The following is a 22787-nucleotide window of genomic DNA, read 5'->3' on the forward strand; positions in this document are numbered from 1 at the left end:
GGAGAAAAAAAGGAAAAATAAACATTAAAGGTTATACCAGAAGAAGACTTAACGCCACTGGTGATGTTAGAAGCAGAGGCTGCAGAGGCAGGAGAGTGTACTTCTAATGGAGTGTGACTGGGCAAAGGACGTTGCAAGCTCAAGAGCTTCTTTTCATCATCTTCGAAAATCATGCTCCTCAAATAATGTTCTGATTCCATGAAAAAAATAATACAGAAATTAGTGCAGACCAATGAAAAAAACCTCACAATGTAAAAAGTCACTCACACCTATTCTTCAGCAGCATATGTAGTTTATCTGTCCAGAGTACAACAACCAATCAGTTATGTACCAGTCTTGAACATGTTTTGGTACGTATGTAAAATGGACCTGAAGTTTGTATTCCCAGTGTGATCCTTGGTATGGTAAAAGTTAAATGGGTACTACAGAGTTAATTGTTATATAAAAAAATAAAATCACATCGGCTCTAAATAGCTAATCTGATGTAAGAATCAGCAGATATTACAACTCAATGGTCACTGAAGACGTGTGAAAAAAATTTCTTCGCATATACAGAGAAAACTGAGAATAAATTTCGTATCCTTTATATTAGCAAGCAAAGCACTTATAAGCACCATGTTTTAACATGATATACCATCTTTAAAATCCTATAATGAAGTGCTGCATTATTGTCTGGGAATAGATTCAAGTATCCAGATATTTTAAAATGCATTCTTCCTAAAGCAGTACCCACAATTTTCTAGCTTTTGTTTCTTTCTCTCACATTTTGGTTTTTGGTGTATGTTTCAGTAACACCTGTCAGGGTTGTATTAAACTTCAGGAGGAATTAAAAGTCGAGCTTAAGATTCAACTGTAAGTTTATTGTCCTATTAACTGAACACATACCATCATCCATGATTCTAGCATCCTCAGGGAATGAGGAACAAGCACCAATGTCTGGATAGGCAGTCATTTCAAAATCTTCTATTTTCTTCACTAGCTATAAATGAAACCCAAAAATTTACATAAGAGTATATTCTTCAAGATATTTCTGAGGCTTACATGGCACATATTCATGCAGTTTGCTCTAAGTAAATTCTTTCTTCCCTCAGAATCTTATAAACATTTTAATGGAGTACCCTGATTCAAACCAAAGTAGCTCCAGTATATTCATTTTATCCAAAGACTTAAATGTCAGGACCCTTAATTTCAGTAAAATACATATGAAATGTACTATTGTTGTGAACAGTTTTACTCCTTTTGATAACATAATTTTTATTTTAGAATAAAATACCCTGAACTTTTACCCTAGTTTGAAACAAGTAAAAACTGAGTAGTCTAAATTGGGACATTTTGCTAAACATCATTCTAATAAAGAAGAGGCCTTAAAACTGATTTTTAATATGCATATTAAATATAAGGAATGACCAACTCTGTGCACTGCATAACAACTCTATGTAGGTGACACACTGAGGTCCTTACATTCCTGTGAGTATGTGGGAAAGCAGGCAATGGACACTATTAGTCTGAATGATCATACACAAAGTAGATGCTATGCAATTTGCACAGTACTACTGAAGTAATTTCTTACTATGCCAGGTCTACAGAAACTGGACACTGAGTTGGCTTTCTTTCTGTGCAAAGACAAAAGAATTTTTTTAGCAGCTAGGTAAAAATCACAGTTTAATGGCTCATTCTTAACTGCTCTAAACTTAGTGGAAAAAAAAAAAGTCAAAGTAATGTGAAGACATAACTGCCAGCATTCCCCAACTCCTACAACTAAAGTCATCCACAGCTCAAGTTTAGGCAAATTCAACTAGATAGAGTATTAAGAGGTCAACGTGCTGAAAATTTTTAACTGCTTATCATTATCTCTGCTGTGACTTACAAAACAGTAACTCCTGAATTATATATAAGATCATCTGAATGCACTTCTTTTATTTCTATATTTAACTTTATAAAGATGTTAAAAATGCAAATATTGTATGAAATAATTAAGAATATGATTTCAAAAATAGTCACATAATGTTCTGCAGAGGAACAAACATAGAAATCTTTGCCTAAAATGTCTCCTGCTCAGTCTGAACTTTTGTGCTATTCCATTTACCCAGTCAGTGAGAAATTAAATATATTCTGCACATTCACTGATCACATTTACCTCACCATTCTGCCAGCATTTGGTCCACTGTAAGTAACCATGTCACAGAATGGCAAGGGTTGGAAGAGACCTCTGGAAATCATCTAGCCCAACATCCCTTCTAATGCATGTTCACCTAGATCAGGTTGCCCAGGAATGCATCCAGGCATGTTTTGAAAGTCTTCAGGGAAGGAGACTCCACAACCTCTCTGGGCAGCCTGATCCAGTGCTTCATCACCCTCACAGTAAATATTTTTTCATAAGTTCAAGTGAAACCTCCTGTGTCTGTTTTGAACCTGCTTCTCCAAAAGATGTAGCACTAAATGTGCCAGAACTGTATGTTACTCTTGATCTGTCTCAGCATGAACTAAGACTTAAAAGTACATCACTCCAAAATGTAAACTTTGTCTTTACCTGAAAGAATTTTAAAAATTAACTGTTTCAGAAACAACAGGTATCAGCCAGAACTCACCAGTCTGGTATTTCTAAAATCCTCTTCCATATTTTCTGTTATGTTCTGTAGTTTCTGTAATTGCATATCCGTTTCCTGCTGCTTTGTGGGAAAGTATTCTTTGCCAGTTAATACGGATGGAAGCCCCAAACAAGGAAAAGTTCTGTCGTCTTCACGTATGATGTTCCAAGTTACACCATCTCTAGTAGAATTTGGCTTCTTATCTTCCTTTTGCACTTGGCTTGATAAATTTTTCGGATGATCCTCTTTAAATAAGAAGAGCACACCAGCATCACTGAATAAATAGTAAACATTTAAGTACTTCAAGCAATTAGGCACAGCTGTGTTGTACCTAATAGTACATTGTACAAGGCAGGAATCATCACAAAACAAATCAAATATATAAATATTTTGAAGTAGAAGACTAAAAAAGTGGGTGGTGTGTTGGAGAAAGGCTGCAGGTTTTCCATGGGAGCTTAGAGTATTCAACAAATGAGCACAGCTTTTCTTTTAAATCATGATAAAACCAAGAGGGTTTACCTTTCTTCAGAAACATCCTGGGTGGAACTGCATCAGTAACAGAAACGGCTGTTTGATGCGGTTCTGCAGTACATGGAATTTCAAACTCTTCATTTTGCTGTGCAGTACCTGTCTCTTCTGCAGACTCAGGTATCATGGGCAAATTAAGGATGTCACTGCCTTCAATGTCAGTGACACTGAGATATTCATGTTGACTCTAAAATTAAAGAACAAGATGATGAAGAATTATATAGTGTGTTTTGCTAAACCTGTTTACAGTAGATTGTTAACCAGTTCCTGTGTTTATCTTTCATCACTTTGAATTGAAAGGTTTTTTGTTTTGGAGACAAAATAACTACTAATCTCCCCTATGGTATTATACAACAGATATAATGAACCCAAATTCAAGAGGCAGGAAAACAGTACATTTGAACTGTATTTTAACCATATGTACATTGGACCACTAACCAAATCAGGCACATCCGATAGAAAGGATGGTAAAGGTCTGTCTGTCACTTCAGTAGGGATTCTCATGTTTAAATGCACGTCTGTGTGTAGTGTCTCAGAGGCACCAGATGATTCTGTGAGAAAAGAGTAATGGTCAATAGTATGTTTACAGGAAATTAAAAAAAAAACCCACCTAAGTATTTGGAAACAGGTCTGCATTCTCTAAACGTGATTTGATTAGCATTTAGTTTAAAAAATAGAGACAGACAATATAGCTTAATAGGTCCCTTAACATTTGCTTCCAACAATAAATTACTAAACTATTTTTCATTTTAGTGATAGGCTAGCAGAAAAACACTCAAAAAACTGAAATCAAAGCAACATGCTGCAGTTTAAATTGCTATCCATGTCCAATTCTCTCCTGAATAGATTAAAAAATAAAAATCTGCATCTTTTTTTTTCCTGAATAAATGATAGTACTTGGCTAGAAAGGCCTTTAGTAACTATCTACAAATAAGTCAATTGATGTAATAAAGCAATCTTCCAAATTAAACACCAGTGTTGAACTTTAGAATAAAGGAAAAATTAACAGTCACTTGGTCCTATAGGAAATAAAAACACCTTAGGTGCCAAATTCCGCATAACAATTTAGCAAAGTTTTATAAAATGGAGGGAGAAAATTCCTATCAAAATATATCTTAATTTGGCCCCAAATCAAATTTACTTTCTATTTTCTGTTCAACAAACTGGCCCAAGAGATGACTGATCAGGAATAAAATTCCTGCTTGAGACTGAAACACTGTTACTTGGCACGTAGCTGTTGCACAACTTGAAACAGTTGTTCTGTCTATCTGCTAATTAGCTGAGCTATTCTAGCTTGATTTCACGTGGAGCTGTGATCTGTCTTAACATCTCACCCCAGGTCAATCCATTTGCTTCACAAAACACCAATGCCCCAAGATTAAGTTGCACCAAATCAAGCTAAGAATCTACAAATGTACCTTCTCGTACAGGAACAAAAAAGCACAGGTACACTGCACCATGAAAAATTCCAGCCAAACTTTTCATAGACAGTACTATAGTTATTTCACATTTAGTTCACACCCTGTGTTAATCTACCACATGCACAACAGTCACGTTAAAACTGTAATTTTACAGACTTCACAAGCAATAAATGAAACAGAGAAAGCAAGCCACACCTGACACAGGAACAGGCACGACTGACTCATTTTCTTGGATGTCAGAAACCTCATTTCCAGCAGTGATTCCAACATCTCGGTATACTTTGAGCACTTGATAAGAGAAAAAAACAAAACCCTGAAATTAAGGAATTTAAGGAAAATAAAGAAACTGATGGCATTATCTGAATGCACATTTTTGACTTGCCAGCTCCCAGTCAAAGCGAGATTGTAGGAGTAGATCCTGGGAAACAGTTTCAGTCATGTGAAATGTTATCTAAATGCATTTTTGACAAAGTCAAGCTGAATCTAAAGGAGCTTTCAAAAAAAAGTCACAGAATTGACTTACAGAAAGTATGTGGAGATTCTTAAAATAATTGCATCAGTAGTATTTTTATTTATAATTACTTTAATATTTTGTAATTCCAGTATCTTTCTATATGGTATTCCAGCGTCTTCTGTTTTATTGCTTTCTGAAACAAGAAGCTGCAGCATGAAAAACTATTGTATTTAAAAACTTCTCCCATTTTGGAAACTCGGCAAACCACAGAATCACAGAGGTTAGAAGGGACCTCAAAAGATGATCTAGTGCAAGCCCCCTGCCAGAGCAGGATCACCCTCAAAGTGGAAAAGAAATTTTCCTTATGTTCACGTGGAACCTCCTATGCTCCAGCTTGCACCCACTGCCCTTTGTCATATCATTGGATGTCACTGAGAAGAGCCTGGTTCCCTCCTCCTGACACTCACCCTTCAAGTATTTATAAACATTAACGAGGTCACCTCCCAGTCTCCTCTTTGCCAAGATCCCTCAGCCTTTCCCCGTAAGAGAGATGTTCCAGTCCATCATCTTTGTGGCTTTGCACTGGACTCTCTGAAGCAGTTCCCTGTTCTTCATGAACTGAGGGGCACGGAACTGGACACAATATTCCAGATGTGGCCTCACCAGGGCAGAGTACAGGTGGAGGAGAACCTCTCTCAATCTACCAACCACACCCCTTCCCATACACCCCAGGATAGCATTGGCCTTCTTGGTCACAAGAGCACATTGCTGGCTCATGGTCATCCTTCTATCCACCAGTATTCCCAGGTCCCTCTCCTCTGCGCTGCCCTCCAACAGATCAGCCCCCAACCTGTCCTGGTATGTGGGGTTGTTCTTTCCCAGGTGCAAGACTCTACGCTTGCCCTCCATTAAATTTCTCCCTGCCCAATTTTCCAGCTTGTCCAGGTCTCAATGAATGGCACAGTTAAGAAGAAGCAATACCAGAACTAGCTGGCTGCTGTAGCTTACACAGGTAGCACTTACCTGAGTGAGTATTTGTACTTGCATCTTGAGTTTCTGCCGGTTTTTTTCCTGTAGAAGCCATGTAATGTAGATCTGCTGAAGTAGTAATTGCTTCCCCCATGGTGTCTAAAATGCGGTAACACAAACCAGATGTGTACAAGTAATGCAAATATTCAAATCTATGAAAGCAATTATATAAACTCACAACTACAGGCTCCAACAGATATTTCACGGCATAATTTTAACCTTACTTTATGCATACATCAAGAACGATTTCAGGTTTGAAAGACTACTTGTCTTACCTAAATATGCAGCTGTATTGAAACTAACAATGTTGTACTGGATGAACATCAAGGCTCAGTTTACTCTTAAAATTACATATTTCAGTATGCTGTACAGTAACAATTTGTTCGTATTTTAAAAGGGGGAGAAATATTTATGACATGTCTACCTCTATTTCTTTATTGATGATTCTCCAGAGCTCTGCAAGCCAGTATTTCTCTGATTTTAGAGAACAGATTGCATTTTGACCTCTGAGAAACACAGTAATGAGTTAATGTACTAGAAAGAAGCAAATCTTTCTGTAAGTGTGGTCTTCCGTTTTGCAAGATAGAAATACTGTAAACACTCTTTCTCTTAAAGCCACTTTAAATTTCAAGTAATTAGAACTATGGAGGAAAATAAAACTAGAGGAATATCTTTAAAATAAATACAATTATTTAGAATTTGCAAGTATTTACAGCACTCTTCTGATGAATCACGTGAACAGAAAACATTGTGATCCACTGTTACTGAACACGTTTATTATTTCATGAAGTCCATTGTTTACAATCATAAATACAAGACTATTACTTACAAAGAAAACTTAAAGTACTTCTATAATTTTCAGGAGAATTGTTTTGAGCCTACAGATACCTGATATGAGAGCTTAAATTTGCCTGTATCTCTCACCACACAAATCCCCTTAAAAACTGACCATCCAAAAAGAGACTGAGTATGTGCTGTATCTCATGAAAGTTCTTGATTTTCTGCGGAAAGATCTCATAAACCATTACAGTTGTATTGCTCACAGACAACACAATTTGAGTCAATGAGTAGAGTTTTCCTTTCAAATCTTACAAATTTTTGTTCCTTGATTAATTATATTTAAGCACTCAAAACATTAAAAAGACTTACATTTGCCCACTGAAAGGAAGAAATTGTCTGGAAGGCAAGATGTGGATTTTGCTTGTTGATCCTAAGATAAGGAGAGAAAGAATTATCTTTAAAAATAGTTCCAATGCCAGTTAAAGACTTTGTGATGTTGTTTACTTTCAAATGCACTTTGTTTGATTTGGAAAAAAAAAGTCATTGTAACATTCTTTTTTACAGACTTCTAAAATTCTTCTGGTTACTGACTACACAACGTTCTTTTACGTAAGTACCCTGGGATGATCTGCAGTAACCCAAATTCCCCCTTCAAGATTACATTATGTCTGCTGTAGCAGAATTATCTCCCAGGTCTGATAAGGCTCTACAGCTGTTCTGCTGCACACAGAAGTCTCAAAGAAGGTAGGGACCAGAAATAGTGCCTGCTGCTCTGGGTAGCAGACTAGTTTTGACTCTGCTTGTGTTCTTGCTTGAAAACTGGTACTAGCAAGGATAACTCCCAAATATGTTACAGGATACAAAAAAGGGCTAGGCAAATAAACATGAAAAGTGCATAAATGAAAACCTGGCTTGAGGAAGTCTTTCTTCTTCTCCATTTGTTGGCTAAGACAGATACCTGGTGCTATTGTAAAGGTCATAGTAAGAGTATAAAAAGAGTAATGCCTGGTCAGTTGTCCTAGAATTAGTATTAGGCTACACAGGTTTGTGGTTTGTTTGTTTGTTGATTTTTTTTTTTAAGCAATTAGCATTTAAGATGCATTTACTTTAAGTGCAGACAAATATCCTATCAAAACAGGTAACATCCCAGGAAAAACACACACAATCTTTATAAAAATTGATATCTTGTTTACAGGAAATGCAAATATATGAATCAAAGATACATATTATTTCCAGGCTAGAGTCTGGAAGATATTTACAGTATTGTTCTGGTTTACAGGTTCCTTCTTTCTGAATGGAAAAAGGCAAAGCAAAAGATTTTTTTTCTGTACCGCAGTCCCTGATTCAACAGTTGCCACTCTATCACTAATGCTGACGATGGTGGAATCTGGGAGGAAGGACACACTTTGTTTCTTCTTTTCCTCCTCCTTCTCTTCCATTTGTTTCTTAAAACACCTCTTCTGTCTGTCAAAATATTAATTATATTATTATATTAATTATAAATAAAAAATAATAACTGCACTGAAATTAGAAGTACCTATGAAGAACTACACGCTAAGATAAATCTGTTGCATACAGACAGGTTCAAGGCCCTACTTTGGCCTACCAGAAATCTACGTAAAATTGTTGTAGGAACTCATTAAAACACCTAACAAACACACCAAAAATCTGTTAATTGTCTAGTGAGCTACTTACATCAAATACTACAACCTGTGTAACATTCCGTATCTACACTTTGTGTTTAATAGTCATTACTACACAAAACACCTGTAAAGAATCTATAAAGAAGTATTTCAGCACAAACCCAACCTCTGTTACCACTGAAACTTTGTAATTAACTATTACTAGAAAAAAGTTACAAATTTCCTTTAATCTCTGATACACAGGTTGTAAAACAACAACTGTAGCATCAAGCATTTCAGTTAGTACTATCAAAACAGGTATTATAAACATCAGCTGCAATTACTTATCAATCAATTGTTCTTCACCTTAAGAGTGAAAAAACTCATCTTATAGTCTGTGTCCAACTGCCACAGTTAAAAGCACTATAATTAGAAGAAAAGTGTTCTGACCTAGATGGTGTAACTGTTCCATGGAAAAAATGTGAGAACTGAACAAAGATATGCATGCAGCTCAAAAAGAAAAAAAAAAAAAAGTTTTAATGGCTTGTCTAATAAATAAAGAATAAATAAAATCTCAAATTCACAGAATCACAGAATTAACCAGGTTGGAAAAGACCTTCAAGATCATCAAGTCCAGCCTATTGCCCAAAACCATCTAATCAACTAAACCACAGTACTAAGTGCCTAATCCAGTCTTATTTTAAACACTTCCAGGGATGGTAACACACTGTAACAACATACCTAACAAAATAAAATGAAATATCCCTTCAACACATATTTTGCTGATCACCACTTGGATTAAAAAACAGCCTACACTTTAAATTAGAGTAAAAGAATGTAATCCTTTCCCTCTTGAAGATTACTACTAATGGTGACAATATGCCAAACTGACAGTAGCCTATTAAGATTCATTGTGTAAGCAGGAAAGCATTTCATATACAGTATACAGCAAACAGCTAGATGACAAGACTGAATTCCAGATACCACCGCTATGAAAAACACTTCCTCTTGAGTCTTCTATCAGCCTAGTATTTGCAACAACCCTTACATACTGTAATGCTATACTTCTGCTGTGTCTTTACCATTATTTGCTATTTTATTCTCCACCAAAGAGAATCACATCTAATCCCACTTTATTTGAAGCTGCTACAAGAACTCCCATTGATTTCAAAGCTAGAAGGTATTACCAGCATGTCTTTCACATAAAGACCCACTTTAAAATTTTGGCTTGCCTTTTTCTATTACTCTGCACATCTCTTAGTTCAAATGGTCCTACGTCAGTTTTTAGTAACTGGATAGGGTCTGTTTGGTCTTGTCCAGAAGCAGCACTGGGCACAGCACGATTCTGGTGGCACTGCTCAAATGCAATGAGATCTTGAAGTGGAACGAGTTTTGGTGCCTGAAAGTGTTCAGAGAGAGAAAGAGGCAAATGTGAAACAATGATACAGGAAGCAGAATGGGGTAAAACAGTCAGATTGGATAAAAAGAGTAGTTATACAAATGCAACTCCTCTAGTGATTTGTAGAGAAACTGAAAATGTAATATTAACAGCATCAGATCAGAATTTCAGTTAACGTGTTTATATGCAAACTATTTTCAAAGTAAACAAAAATAAATGAATTCTTCCTAAGGAATGTATTTCACTAATATTTGCATTTATGTTGTTGAAGATGAAAAGTGAGCAACCTAGACATAAACTGAAAAGCACCTTTCAAGGGAAAGACATTTCCATTCTTTTCAAATGGAATGCACAAGAATATGAAAATCTATCAGAACAACAGCTTACAAAACATCAGATTCTGAACATCCAGAAGATAAGGCTTTCTTACCAAGTGTTTTAGTATTCTCTTTCTGTTCTTACAAAAGAGGATTTCTTACTGCAGTCTTCCTATTTCTGTAAACAATTCTATTTAAATTTCTGTAAAAACAGAACTATTTTTTACCACACAAATTTTATCCAGTATTTCAGATAGTAAACTCCTTACATCCGTTACTAATGGGCTGAATGTTAATGAAGTATGGAATGTGCAATCAATCCAAATTTCACTAAAAGCACTTTCAAGGTTGCCACCTGCCTCACATTGGTATGCCAATAAGATAGTACCTTCAGATCACCTCTGGTAGCAGTGCTGAACACTTTCAAATTCCATAGTCTGGAAATGTTATCTGTTTTCTGATGAAATAATCATGATACTTTAAAAATCCTACAACTTATGAAAAGAGAATTAAAATCCAGTACCTTCTTTTTTTGAGGTAAATTAGCATGGAGTAGTGATATTCCTGTGTGGTGCAGTGTTTCTCTGCAGTCAGTCTCCTTTGTTGCAGATTTAACAGTAGTAGTGAGTTGCTGTCTTAGAACTGGTAGAAGTCTAGGTACTGGGTCAAATTTCAAGTGCAACAGTGGAATACCAGCAGGGTTCTGAGTCATCAGTGATTTGCCCATATTCACATCTGCAGAGAACTGCTGCTGTCCTTCATAGTGATCTAGATTAAGATGCTTGGGAGGCCCCTTATGAACTGTTTCTGCCCATCTTTTCTCCTCCACACGCATTTGCCTTGGAATCTCATGGTCACCTCTACTCATATTCACAGCTTCTTTTGGCTTATTTTTTCTTGGGGTGTATGACGACTGATGGTTCCATAAGGCATCTGATGAACTCCAAGCTACCCGTGGTACTAGGGGTGGCATAGATGATGACATTTCTATTGGATGCAAAAATGCTGGTTTGACATGACAGCCTGATTTAAGCTTAAGCAAAGGAAATCCACATGAGTAATTCATTTTTTTTTCAATAGGGATAAGCTTTGGTATTTTCTGGGTATCTGAAGAAAAAGCTAGGAGATGAACTGGTTTAGCAGGTGTTGAAGAACACAGATCTTCAGGCAGTGGCATAAATCCTCTTTCTTTGCCCTGGCTTTCCAAGAGGCTTAAAGAAACATTCATATCCATATGATTCTAAATCAGAAAAGCAAACAAAACAGCATTTACAAGTACTTTGAAATAGCAACCATGCACTAAATATGCACAAAAACATTACACATCTTTTTTGTCTACAGCAATCACTACAAAACACTTCCCAATTTAACAGGACAGGTATCCCTTCAATATACCTACTTTTATATGGCCATTGCTGCTTTCATCTCTTAAACTATGCCTTGGTTGAACATCAGAGCTGATTTGATTGGGTCTTCCTTCAACTTCTTGAGCAGGCAGTTGTGTTTGCAGAGAGCCATTACCTTCAGTAGGGTGTAAAGGCTGCCTGCCATCCAGCTGAATAGACTGATGCTGTTCCGAAATTTGTTGCACATTTGGCAAATTGGCAAAGGATGACTGTACTATTTGCATTAAGCTCATGAAGTTGATTTGCTGTAGCTGGATACACACACAAAAAGTTAACAGCTTTAACAGGAATTATGGCAAAAATTCTATGTCCAGGCTATGTTATAGCTGTTCATTACCCTGTCACTACAGGTGGCAAAATAAACAACACCCCAAAATTCCAGTAGTAATTAATTTGTATTGTACCAGACTTTTTTAAAGACTACACTATAAGAGCACACTTAGTTATGTGAACTACAACGCGTTTGAACTCTTATTATTACTAACTTTTGTGAGTCAAAAGCTTGAGTTAAGGCTAAAAGTTTTCACAGTGGTTTATGTGGAACTGGAAATCTCTTTCAAAATCAACCACATAGCATACATTTAAAACAGTAATTATTTTCACCGTTCTAAATAACACAATTTGTACTGTGAACACTATTTTCAATCCTGACTTGCTCTCACCTGAACTAACTTCCACATTTCATCTTGCAGCATTTCCTTGACAGTTTCTGATGTGTTTTGTTCCTCTTCTGTAGGGACCTTTTCCTTGAGTTCTTGGTTCTTTGCACAAATGGAAGTACTGGAGGCAACACTTGCCTTAGTTGACACAATTGTCTGAGATGGCTGACCATCACTCAGAGAAATCTCTGTATTACTTCAGAGGCAAAAGAACAAAACTATGAAAACCATTCATAATTCAGAACACCTATATGCATTTGTCTTAAATCAATACAGAGAATTTTAAAGGTACCTTTGTTTTTCTAAATCATAAGTAATTTGTAGAAACAATTTAAAAATTAAGACTACGCAAGCTTCATTGGAGAGTATGTTATGACATCTTTTTCCTAATGCTTTCCAATGTACTGAATGAAAAAAAACACTAGTGGAGATAGAAGTTCTGAGTTTTTAGTCACAAGGGTATCTGAAATGTTTTCTGTGTGTATCTCCAGTGAAGATAACAATTACTTGATAGAAAGAAAGCCTTGTCAGTCACAAAACAAAACAGTTAATGGGAAACGAAGGAGGACATTATTAGCTGAAATAAAAGAGAAGGCAGATTCACTTAATGATTTAAAAGTGCCTCCGTGTATTTGGAATTAAAAATCAACAACAAAATTTCAGATGAGAAAACAACTACAATAAGATGTAAGTGACAATACAATATACTGAATTTTCTCACAGAGGTAATTAGATATTTTAGCAAGTAAAGACTCTTCAGTAGATGGTTAGGGTTTACATTAAATTATAAAGAAAGAGAAGGACCTTATCTACATCAACAGAAATTGACTTAGAAGACATTTCTCTATTTAAATAAATGTTGACAATGCAACAAGGCAACCCTTGGAGGATTTTTTTCACAGCTGAACAGGATGGCCTCCAAGAATATGAAGAAAGAGAAGCATAAAGCAGTGGCTAAAAAATAATACTGAAAAGATTTTGGATATGTGATAGGTGTGAAGGGGCAAAGGAAATCTTCTAAAAGACAACTAGAATGTGTGAGCAAGCCTGCAACCCTAATAGTTTGAGGAAGATTTTTTTTTTAGAAAGCTAACCTGAAAACTCAGTAGCAGCTGCTGTAAGATACACATATTTTTTATACTTTTTATATTTACATTTTTATATATTTTCTATAATTTTATAGAAAGAGGAATATATGTTTCTTGGTGCTAATACTATATAATTATGATGATTCTGTCCAGAACAGGAAAACAAAAGTATCACTTCTCTTGAAATCTGATAACTCTGAATTAACATGTCTCACTCACATGATATTCCAGACAGCACAGAGGAGTACACGATCCTCAAGGATTACCATAAAGAAAGGGTCCAGCAAAAGCAGTTACTTAGTACTACAGTCCTGCAGGTACAGTATTCCATACCTGCACATATTCTGCAATCAAACCTACATATCATGTTATTTCAGATTGAAAATATAACAGGGATAGTATTTTTTTTTATTATCTAAAACACTGTAGGTTTATCTTACCTGGGAACTTTTGCATCTTGTTCCAATGAGAATGAATGAGAAATGGTGCTAGAAACAACCTCAGTCATGCTACAAAGAAAGAAAACATAAATATTGTACATATTGGAATAATTTGTTAAGATGTTTATTTCTGTTTTATGGATATTCATATGTGTGTACATATAAATTTATAAAAAACTTCCTGAAAAAGTACTTTCCATTAGTGTGAGATAAAATACCTGAAAGTCACCTGATCAGAGTTATACTGAACCGCACTGCTTCAATTACTACATGACACTGCAATTTCAGCAGGCAAATATTGACATTCATGCTTTGTCTCCTAGCAATCAGAAACTGACTCAAACAAAAGCACTGAAAAGGTTTTGGCTATTCAACTCTAACAGCAGGCAAAAAAAAAAAAAAAAAAAAAAGAGTAGATTTCAGCTGACAAAAAAAAAAAAAAAGGAAAATCCAATTAAAACAATACTGTTAATATAATTACAATCTGCATTCCTTAAAAAAAACCCAACAAAAGAAAAAAGCCAGTACCATAAGAAATCCTTGAGGGACATCTTAAGAGAAATTATTTTTATTTCAAAACAAAAAAACTATATTGGCTTAAAATAGTATGGGTTTCTAAGTTTTCCTAGAGTTAAGGCATTGAAAAGTTTTTCACAAAGATTATATACACACAGAAATATTTATTTTTATGCTATCATAACTATGTATCAGGGGGAAAAAGTGCCATTGCTACAAATTTGTTGGATTCAAGAAGAAAGCTAACTGAAGTAATAAAAATAGGTTGAGCTTTTTCTGTCACAAAAACAAATGAAAAAATCTTCAAAAGATCTGGCCAGCCTGCTGTAGTGTGAGGTGTCTCTGCCCATGGCAGGGGGGTTGGAACTAGATGATCCTTGTGGTCCCTTCCAACCCTGACTGATTCTATGATTCTAAAATTTCTCATGGTAAACACAACAAAACCTTTGTTTACAGAACTTAGCAGTAATCCATTCAAAGAGACAAAGTCAGGTTTATGGACCGTATCTATAATTTTATATACATTATATTAGAAATATATTTTAAAATATAGACAATATTATAAAACATGAATTAAAAAAGTACCATAATGAAGTACATTCTTAATTTCTGTAGAATACCTCCCTCCCTTTTTTCAGGCACTAAGAAGCTTAATGCCCACATTAGTTTTTATCTCGCTTTCTGGTTCCTAGACACTGAACTCTCAGTTCTGTAACAAATTAACTATTAAACTTTTCTAGCATAACAACTGTCCACCTGTACTTACCCTGAAAATGCTGCTCCTATTTCTGGTATGGAGAAGGAACTGTGTATCTGAAAACCTTTTCAGTTATTCTATACCCTTTTCCAAGACAAAAAAAAAAAAGTAGTACACCTTCCCACAAACCATGCCTCTTTTATTTCACCTTTACAGTAACCACTCATCCATCCATCACTTTGTATATGTCAAATGCCTGTAAATGTGAAATAGAAGATGACTGAAATTTTGTTTTGAACTGAAATTCTGTTGCTACAAACAGCAGAAAGAACCAGAACCCACTGAGACTTCACTGGATACCATAATTAACAAAACTACTTTATACTTTTAAGCAAAGTTAAAATGTAAATTAAAACAACAAAAAGCTATTGTTTTGTCTCACATATTCTGTTCAGCTTTTCCTTCCTTTGTTTTTTCCGCCTTTTGATCTTTCTGGGGACTACCAACATCTGAAATGGAGACCTGCTGGAATATAAAAAGATACATGTGAACTTGTGAATTTTTGTATCCCACTTCTGCTTTAATGAAGTATTATTTCATTAGCCTAAGGCAAAGATACTTTTGATTAACCCATCACTTGAAAAAACTTTGACTGAAAAAATAACTGAAATTACTTATTGCCAAAGGACAGCTACAGATCAGAAATAAGGAATATCCTATTGATTCATTTTAGCACTTTTTTTTTTAAGTCATTGTGACAAATTCATATCCATGTAGCACCCTGGGAAAACACTGTCCTGATCGCACACATCACAAGGTAACTATGAAAATGTTGAAACAGCCCTATTATACACGAACTCTCTAAAAACTAAGAAACCAAAACAAATGCAGGATTTTACATGTCACAGATTCACTACAGTAAAATGCACATGTTCATTGCTTCTAATCCCATTAACAGCACTGATTGTAGAGTGCTACCAGCATGGAAATAGATGGTGTTGAAATTCACATTTCATTATACAACCCTTGTCCAGTATCAAAGAAAGGAGATTATGACCAAAGATGATGCATTAAAAACAGGGCTCCCATACATATCTAGAATGAGTTTTAAGACAGAAGGAAAATAAACATCTTTATACAGTTATTTTTAAAATGAGCAAACAAGAGTAAACTCCCTACTTAATCACCCTGTGACAACTTCTGAGACAGCACATGTTTTTAAGGAAAATGAAGTTTTTAATACAGCTTTCTGGTATAACAAAATACACATCATAAAAGTCTTGTCTACTTAGCAGAAGGCCATCTGGGGTGTTTTTATGCTCTTCCATATCTTTATCTAATCTCATATATTTACATATAGTGTAATACATTACATATCACAGAATATTAGGGGGTTGGAAAGGACCTCGAAAGATCATCTATTCCAACCCCCCTTCCAGAGCAGGATCACCTAGAGTAGATCACACTGGAACGCATCCAGGCAGGTCTTGAATGTCTCCAGAGCAGAAGACTCCACAACCCTCCCTGGGCAGCTTGTTCCACTGTTCCATCACCCCCACAGGGAAAAAATTTTTCCTCACATTTACATGGAACTTCCTATGCCTCAACTTCCACCCATTGCCCCTTGTCCTGTCATTGGGCATTGACTCACTCCATCCGCTTGGCACTCACCCTTAGTCTCCTCTTCTCCAAGCTAAAGAGCCCCAGCTCCCTCAGTCTCTCCTTGTAAGGAAGATGTTCCACTCCCTTCATCATTTTTGTGGCTCTGCACCAGACTCTTTCAAGCAGTTCCCTGTCCTTCTTGAGCTGAGGGGCCCAGAACTGGACACAATATTCCAGATGCAGTCTCACCAGGGAAGAGTAGAGGGGGAGGAGAACCTCTCTTAACCAACTAACCACACCCCTTCTAACATGCCCCAGAATGGCATTGGCCTTCTTGGCCACAAGAGCACATTGCTGACTCATGGTCATTCTTCCATCCGCTAGGACCCCTGAGGTCCTTTTCCCCTTCATTGCCTCCAGTAGGTGAGTCCCCAATCTATACTCACACATGAGGTTTTTCTTTCCCAGATGCAAGGCTCTACACTTGCGCTTGTTGAACTTCATTCAATTCTTCCCTGCCCAACTCTCCAGCCTAGCTCTTGCTGAATGGCAGCACAACCCTCTGCTGTGTCAGCCACTCCACCCAGTTTGGTGTCACCAGCAAACTTGCTGACAGTGCACTCTATGCCCTCATCCAGGTTGTTGATGAATATGTTGAATAGCACTGGTCCCACTACCAACCTGAGGGACTCCACTAGATAGAGGGCTCCAACTTGACTCCATCCCATTGACCACAACACTCTGACTTCTTTCCTTCAACCAGTTCACAATCCACCTCACTACCTGATCATCCAGACCACACTTCCTCAGTTTAGCTGCAAGGATGCTGTGTTGGAGATGGCGTCAGATGCTTCACTGAAATCAAGCTAAACCACATCCACTGCTTTACCATCATCAATCCACCTGGCTATGTCCTCATAAAAGGCTATCAGGTTGGTCAAACATGACTTTTCCTTGGTAAAACCATGTTGGCTGCTCCTAATGACCCTTTTGTCCTTGATATACTTAAGGACAGCACTGAGGGTAAGTTGCGTCATTACCTTTCCAGGGATGGAGGTGAGGCTGACCAGTCTATCATTACCTGGGTTCTCCTTCTTACCCTTTTTGAAAAGTGCACTGACGTTTACCTTCCTTCAGTCCCCAGGCACCTCTCCTGTCTGCCATGACTTACTGAAGACAGCAGAGAGTGCTCTGCCAATGACCTCCATCAGCTCCCTCAGCACCCACAGGTGCATTTGATCAGGACTCATGGATTTATGGATGTTCAGATTACTTAACTGTTCTTTGACCCAGTCCTCATCAATCCAGGCCTCAACAACCAAGGAAAACTCCTCCTTTGTCAAGTCTTCCTCTGGGGCCTTAGGGGTCTGAGGCTCCTGAGGGCACTCTCCAGTAGTATCGATGGAGACAAAGGCGGCATTCAGTACCTCCGCCTTCTTTGTATCCTCTCTCACCAAGGCATCCACCTCATTCAGCTGTGGGTCTACACTGCCTCTAGTGTTAGCTTTTATTCCAATGTATTTGAAAAGATCCTTTCTGTTGTCCTTGACCTCCCTTGCAAGGTTCAATTCTGACGCTTTAGCTTTCCTAGTTGCCTCCCTACATCCCCAACAGTCTTATACTCCTCCCAAGTGGCCAGCCACTCCTTCCAACATCCATAGACTCTCTTCTTCCACTTCAGTTTGCCCAGCAGTTCCCTACTTAACCATGCAGATCTCCTAGCTCCCTTTCCCTACTTGTTGGAATGCTCTGATCTTGAGCTTGGAAGAAGAGGTCCTTGAATATTAATCAACTATCTTGGGCCCCTTTGGCTTCTAGTACCGTGTCTCATGAAATTTCCCCTAGCACTTGCTTGAAACAGCCAAAATTTGCGCTTCTGAAGTCCAAGGTTGTGATCCTGCTTGGTGTTCTGTTCCAACTGCACAAGATCCTATATATAATTATACATGTATGTAACAGCAGATCTACGTATTACATATACAGGCATACAACCAAAAAATTCATCAGTTTTCAGAATTCCTCATGCCAGATCTCACTTTACTAGTGTTTAATTACTTTTGACTTCTATCGTCGATTTAAGCATGGAAAAAAAATTAACCAATCCTAAGTCCTCAATATTTTAAGTATCTTGAGGTATTCAGGATATTTGGAAAAGAGAATTCAAAACAATGTGACACTTCTATGCAAGAAGGTTAACTTGCCTTTCCTCTTTGATCTTCTACAGGCTTGATCTTGACATAGCTATTAGAACTCTTTGGAGTTTCATATGGCTCCTCAAAGAACTCTACAAAATAAACAGCTACTTTAAATCCAAATACTACATGACATACAGCACTGTTATGGGATTATTACCAACTGATCACGTTAGCTAGCTTTTTCTTTCCCTATCAAGGTGACAGGCGTTGAGGGATATCTTGGCAAATTCAAAATCTGTGTTATTACTAGTAATGATGCATGCCCTTGAAGAAAATTCATGGTAACAATATGATAAATTTAACCTATGCACTCTGAGCTCTTACAGTTTTCAAATTCTGTCTTACACAGGTGCACAGAGATTTTTGGAATGAAAGTAAAGGAAAGAATGTAGTATGTTAATGTACATTGTACTACCTCAATATCAGTAAGCAGTTGCATTAGTGAAAAAATCACCAGAAAGAACTGCAAAGGCAATTGTATAAAACTTACTTACAAGATACAAGAATAATTTCAACAGAATAATGAAAACTTACTTTGACTTTTTTTTTATTAAATAAAAAGAGGGACATCTAATCCCATTCCAGTAAAACTGCTACTGTTTTATATGTCAGTAAAGGCTATACTATAAAAACAAACCTTCTATTTCTGATGTTCTGTCTAACTCCTCCTGAACAGATACTCCCACTCCATTAAGATCTCCAGTCATATGAGGTACAGAATCATTCTCACAATTAAGATTCTTCTTATCAACGCTTTTTGACTTAGTAGACATTCTGGCAATTGGGATAACAAAAGGTAATTAATAACAGAAATTACAAAAGTATCTAACAATTTTAAGCATGCCTTTTCTTTCAGATCACAGGATGTTAGGGGTTGGAAGAGACCTGTGGAGATCATCGAGTCCAACTCCTAGATTGAAGGCTAGTGAATAACTGTAAAATAAACACTACTGGGATATAATCAATGTTCATATAATTTTCCCCCTGGAATTTCACTTAAATCAAGATTAGTATTACTTTTAGGTATAGCCGTGATATTTTAAGTTATATTAATGGTATAATTTATCAGATGGGCTGTTTCCAGGAAAATATAACTAAAAACAATCTTTAAGTTTAGAAACAACCAACCACATACAATTCATTTCATATGCAACAGCTACATTGATTTCTTACCTCCTACCTGATGGCAATATTTAAAAGCTATAAATAATATACACGAGTTTGACTCATATTCTGACCCACACATGTATCGTGTAAGAGACACAGTAGAACACAAAAGCAGGACTCTTCATATGCATAAACATGCTCCTTAGCTGAGGAATTACAACCAACTGAAGTTTAAGGTTAAAAAAAAAAAAATTACCCCAAACTAGTTTCATGAAGATCATCACAGGATTTTACACTCTGGACATCCAGAGGAGCATTGGCCAGTGCGGAAGAGCCTTCATCCATACTACTTTCTTTCTCTGTCCTGCACTGGGCTTCTGACAGAGGCGCAAATTCTTTCAGATATTCACTATCTGGACTCTATTAATAAAAACAATGAAAATTCACTGGTTTAAAAAATATCTGACAAAACAAAACCAGAAAAAAACCAACAATGATTTCACATAGCATGCTTATGCTTAACTTCGTATCTTTTTCTGTTACAGAGATGAGAAATTCTGGATTTGCAGTTGCCTGTGGAACATGAGTTTTGCCCCTTTTGACATTTAATGAACCAATGGCCCTCTGAATTATCTAAAGGAAACAAGGTAAGAGATCTGTCAGTGTCAACTGAGCATCAATTATCAAAGATGCTGTATCACAATTGGATGTGTTCCATACAAAGATATACAATGAAGCTTCACCTTCACATTCAACACAAAACTCTAAAATTATGACTGAAGACAATGTAAGAGGCAAAAAGCCATACATAATCAAACAATTAGATGAGTGTACAGGCTGCCCAAGGCCACATCAAGTCCGATCTTCAACGCCTGCCTGAGCAACCTGTTGCAGTGTTCCACCATCCTCACAGTAAAGAACTTCTTCCTAATGTCTAACCTTAATTTATCCTGATCTAGTACAGGAAGGGGGCTATAAGGTCTCCCAGGAGCCTTCTTCAGGCTGAACAACCCCAACTCTCTCAGTTTATCTTTGTAGAAAAGGTGTCATTTTTACTGTGGCCCTCCTCTAGACCCTCTCCGTCAGTCCGTGTCCTTGTGTTCAAGGCCCCATTCTTCAAAGATTCCATCTAAAACTAGACAGAATGGCTGAACCTGTAGGAATTCACTCAAATAATGTGGTATTTAGGTAGTTACATTTTAAACAGTACTTCTAATGACAACTTTGCCTTTCGACCAAAGTCTTCCTATAGAGAGTATTTCAGTGTTCCTGAAATATTACTTTTCTCCCAGCAACCATTTCCTAGCAACACTTTTGTAAGACCCCACCTGGAGTACTGTGTCCAGTCCTGGAACCCCTACTACAAGGGAAGCAGGACCACGGGGATATCAGAGGGCTGAAGCACCTCTCCTACAAAGACAGGCTGAGAGAGTTGGGGTTGTTCAGTCTGAAGAAGACTCTGAGAAGACCTTATTGTGGCTTTTCAGTATCTGCAGGAGGCTTACAAAAAAGGCTGGTGAGGGACTTTTTAGGATGTTGAGCAGTGATAGGACCAGGGGGAATGGATCCAAGCTAGAGGAGGGTAGATCTAGATTAGATGTTAGGAAGAAGTTCTACACCATAAGAGTGGTGAGACACTGGAACAGGTTGCCCAAAGAAGTGGTAGAGGCCCCATCCCTGGAAGTTTTTAAGGCCAGGCTGTATGGGGGTCTGGGCAACCTGATCTAGTGGAAAGTGTCACTGCCCATGGCAGAGGAGTTAAAACTATATAATCCTTGAGGTCCCTTCCAACCCTGACAATTCTGTGATTCTGTGGTATTCCACACTGTACTGAGAACAGAACTATGAGCTAAAAAGATGTGATTTTCTTTACTAGCACAACTAACTGACATGTTTCATTCACACTTATCTCTTTCTTACCTTACATTTTATGCTCTTCTCTTGAGATCCATCTCTGTTTAACTGTTCCAAGAGCCACAAAGAAGTAAGGACAGCAGCTGCTGATGTTTTCATATGTATCATTGGAAGAACCTCTTCTGAGTCTTGTTCACTAGAACCACAGAGCTGCCTTTTATCAGACCACCTAATCATCCACTCGAGCAGTTTTGCAATACTGCTCAACTTACCCATCAATTCTATAGTTAGTTCTTCTCCTGGTACAATGTCAACCATATCAACAGTCCTGTAAATGTACTGAGAAGTTGCCTGAGTTTGCAGGCTAGAGTAAGTATGGTTAGGAAAGGCCTGGCTTGCTGATGTAACATTTGCTCCATGACTGTCATTCTGAGCTCTGTAAATTGATTTGTGTTTTAAGCCAAATAATCCTTCATTAAGTCCTTTCATTAAGTTATGTGGAAAAGGTTCTGTTGTCTGTACAATGGTCTGTACACCTGTTGAATTTTCCAAAGCATGTTGGTTTTCTTTACAGACAGATGTTGTTTCAGGGTCACAAGGTACTGGGGTGACAGCATAGCAAGACCCTGCTCTAAACACATTTTTGCTTCTAGTTTTGCCTTGTCGACGTTTTAGTGTTGTATGGACATCAAAAAAGAGAGAGTTTAATTCATGATCACGAAGAAGTTCAGAAAAGCTAGTAAGCAATGGAATTCCAATGTTATTGTACTCTATCAGGTCTCTCTCAAGAATATAGCTTAAAAAGAGTTCTAAAAAAATAACATATTCATCATCATCACGCTCGAATTCCCATGCACCAACTATAGGCAAACTACATTGATGATGCATGTCTTTTCCATATACTTTGTCTTTAGGGCTTGTTTTCCTGTTAAGAGCTTTCATTTTGCTTGTGGTATTTTTGCTCCCTGTTTCTTCTTGTCTCTGATGTCCACTATCCCTGTAGGATGACAAGCACAACTACTGTTAATGTCAAAACTCATTTTAAGAAGAATTACATGAAAAAAGTAAGTAAATGTAGCACTAGT

At 37.1% G+C, this 22787-nt stretch overlaps 1 protein-coding gene across 1 annotated transcript in view; it reads right to left on the reverse strand.

The window, feature by feature from the left end:
- CPLANE1 (ciliogenesis and planar polarity effector complex subunit 1) overlaps positions 1-22787 on the reverse strand; it is a 61866-nt gene that overhangs the window by 10812 nt on the left and 28267 nt on the right. Inside the window, 19 exon segments of the mRNA XM_054397326.1 lie at positions 886-979; positions 2589-2833; positions 3108-3303; positions 3555-3667; positions 4733-4825; positions 6015-6119; positions 7176-7230; positions 8135-8264; positions 9655-9821; positions 10662-11378; positions 11538-11795; positions 12207-12399; positions 13732-13826; positions 14205-14223; positions 15387-15469; positions 18748-18830; positions 19379-19515; positions 20105-20268; positions 21769-22699. Coding sequence (XP_054253301.1) covers positions 886-979; positions 2589-2833; positions 3108-3303; positions 3555-3667; positions 4733-4825; positions 6015-6119; positions 7176-7230; positions 8135-8264; positions 9655-9821; positions 10662-11378; positions 11538-11795; positions 12207-12399; positions 13732-13826; positions 14205-14223; positions 15387-15469; positions 18748-18830; positions 19379-19515; positions 20105-20268; positions 21769-22699 — 3878 coding nt within the window.

Source organism: Indicator indicator, chromosome Z (genome assembly GCF_027791375.1).
Source record: "Indicator indicator isolate 239-I01 chromosome Z, UM_Iind_1.1, whole genome shotgun sequence".
Taxonomy (NCBI): domain Eukaryota; kingdom Metazoa; phylum Chordata; class Aves; order Piciformes; family Indicatoridae; genus Indicator; species Indicator indicator.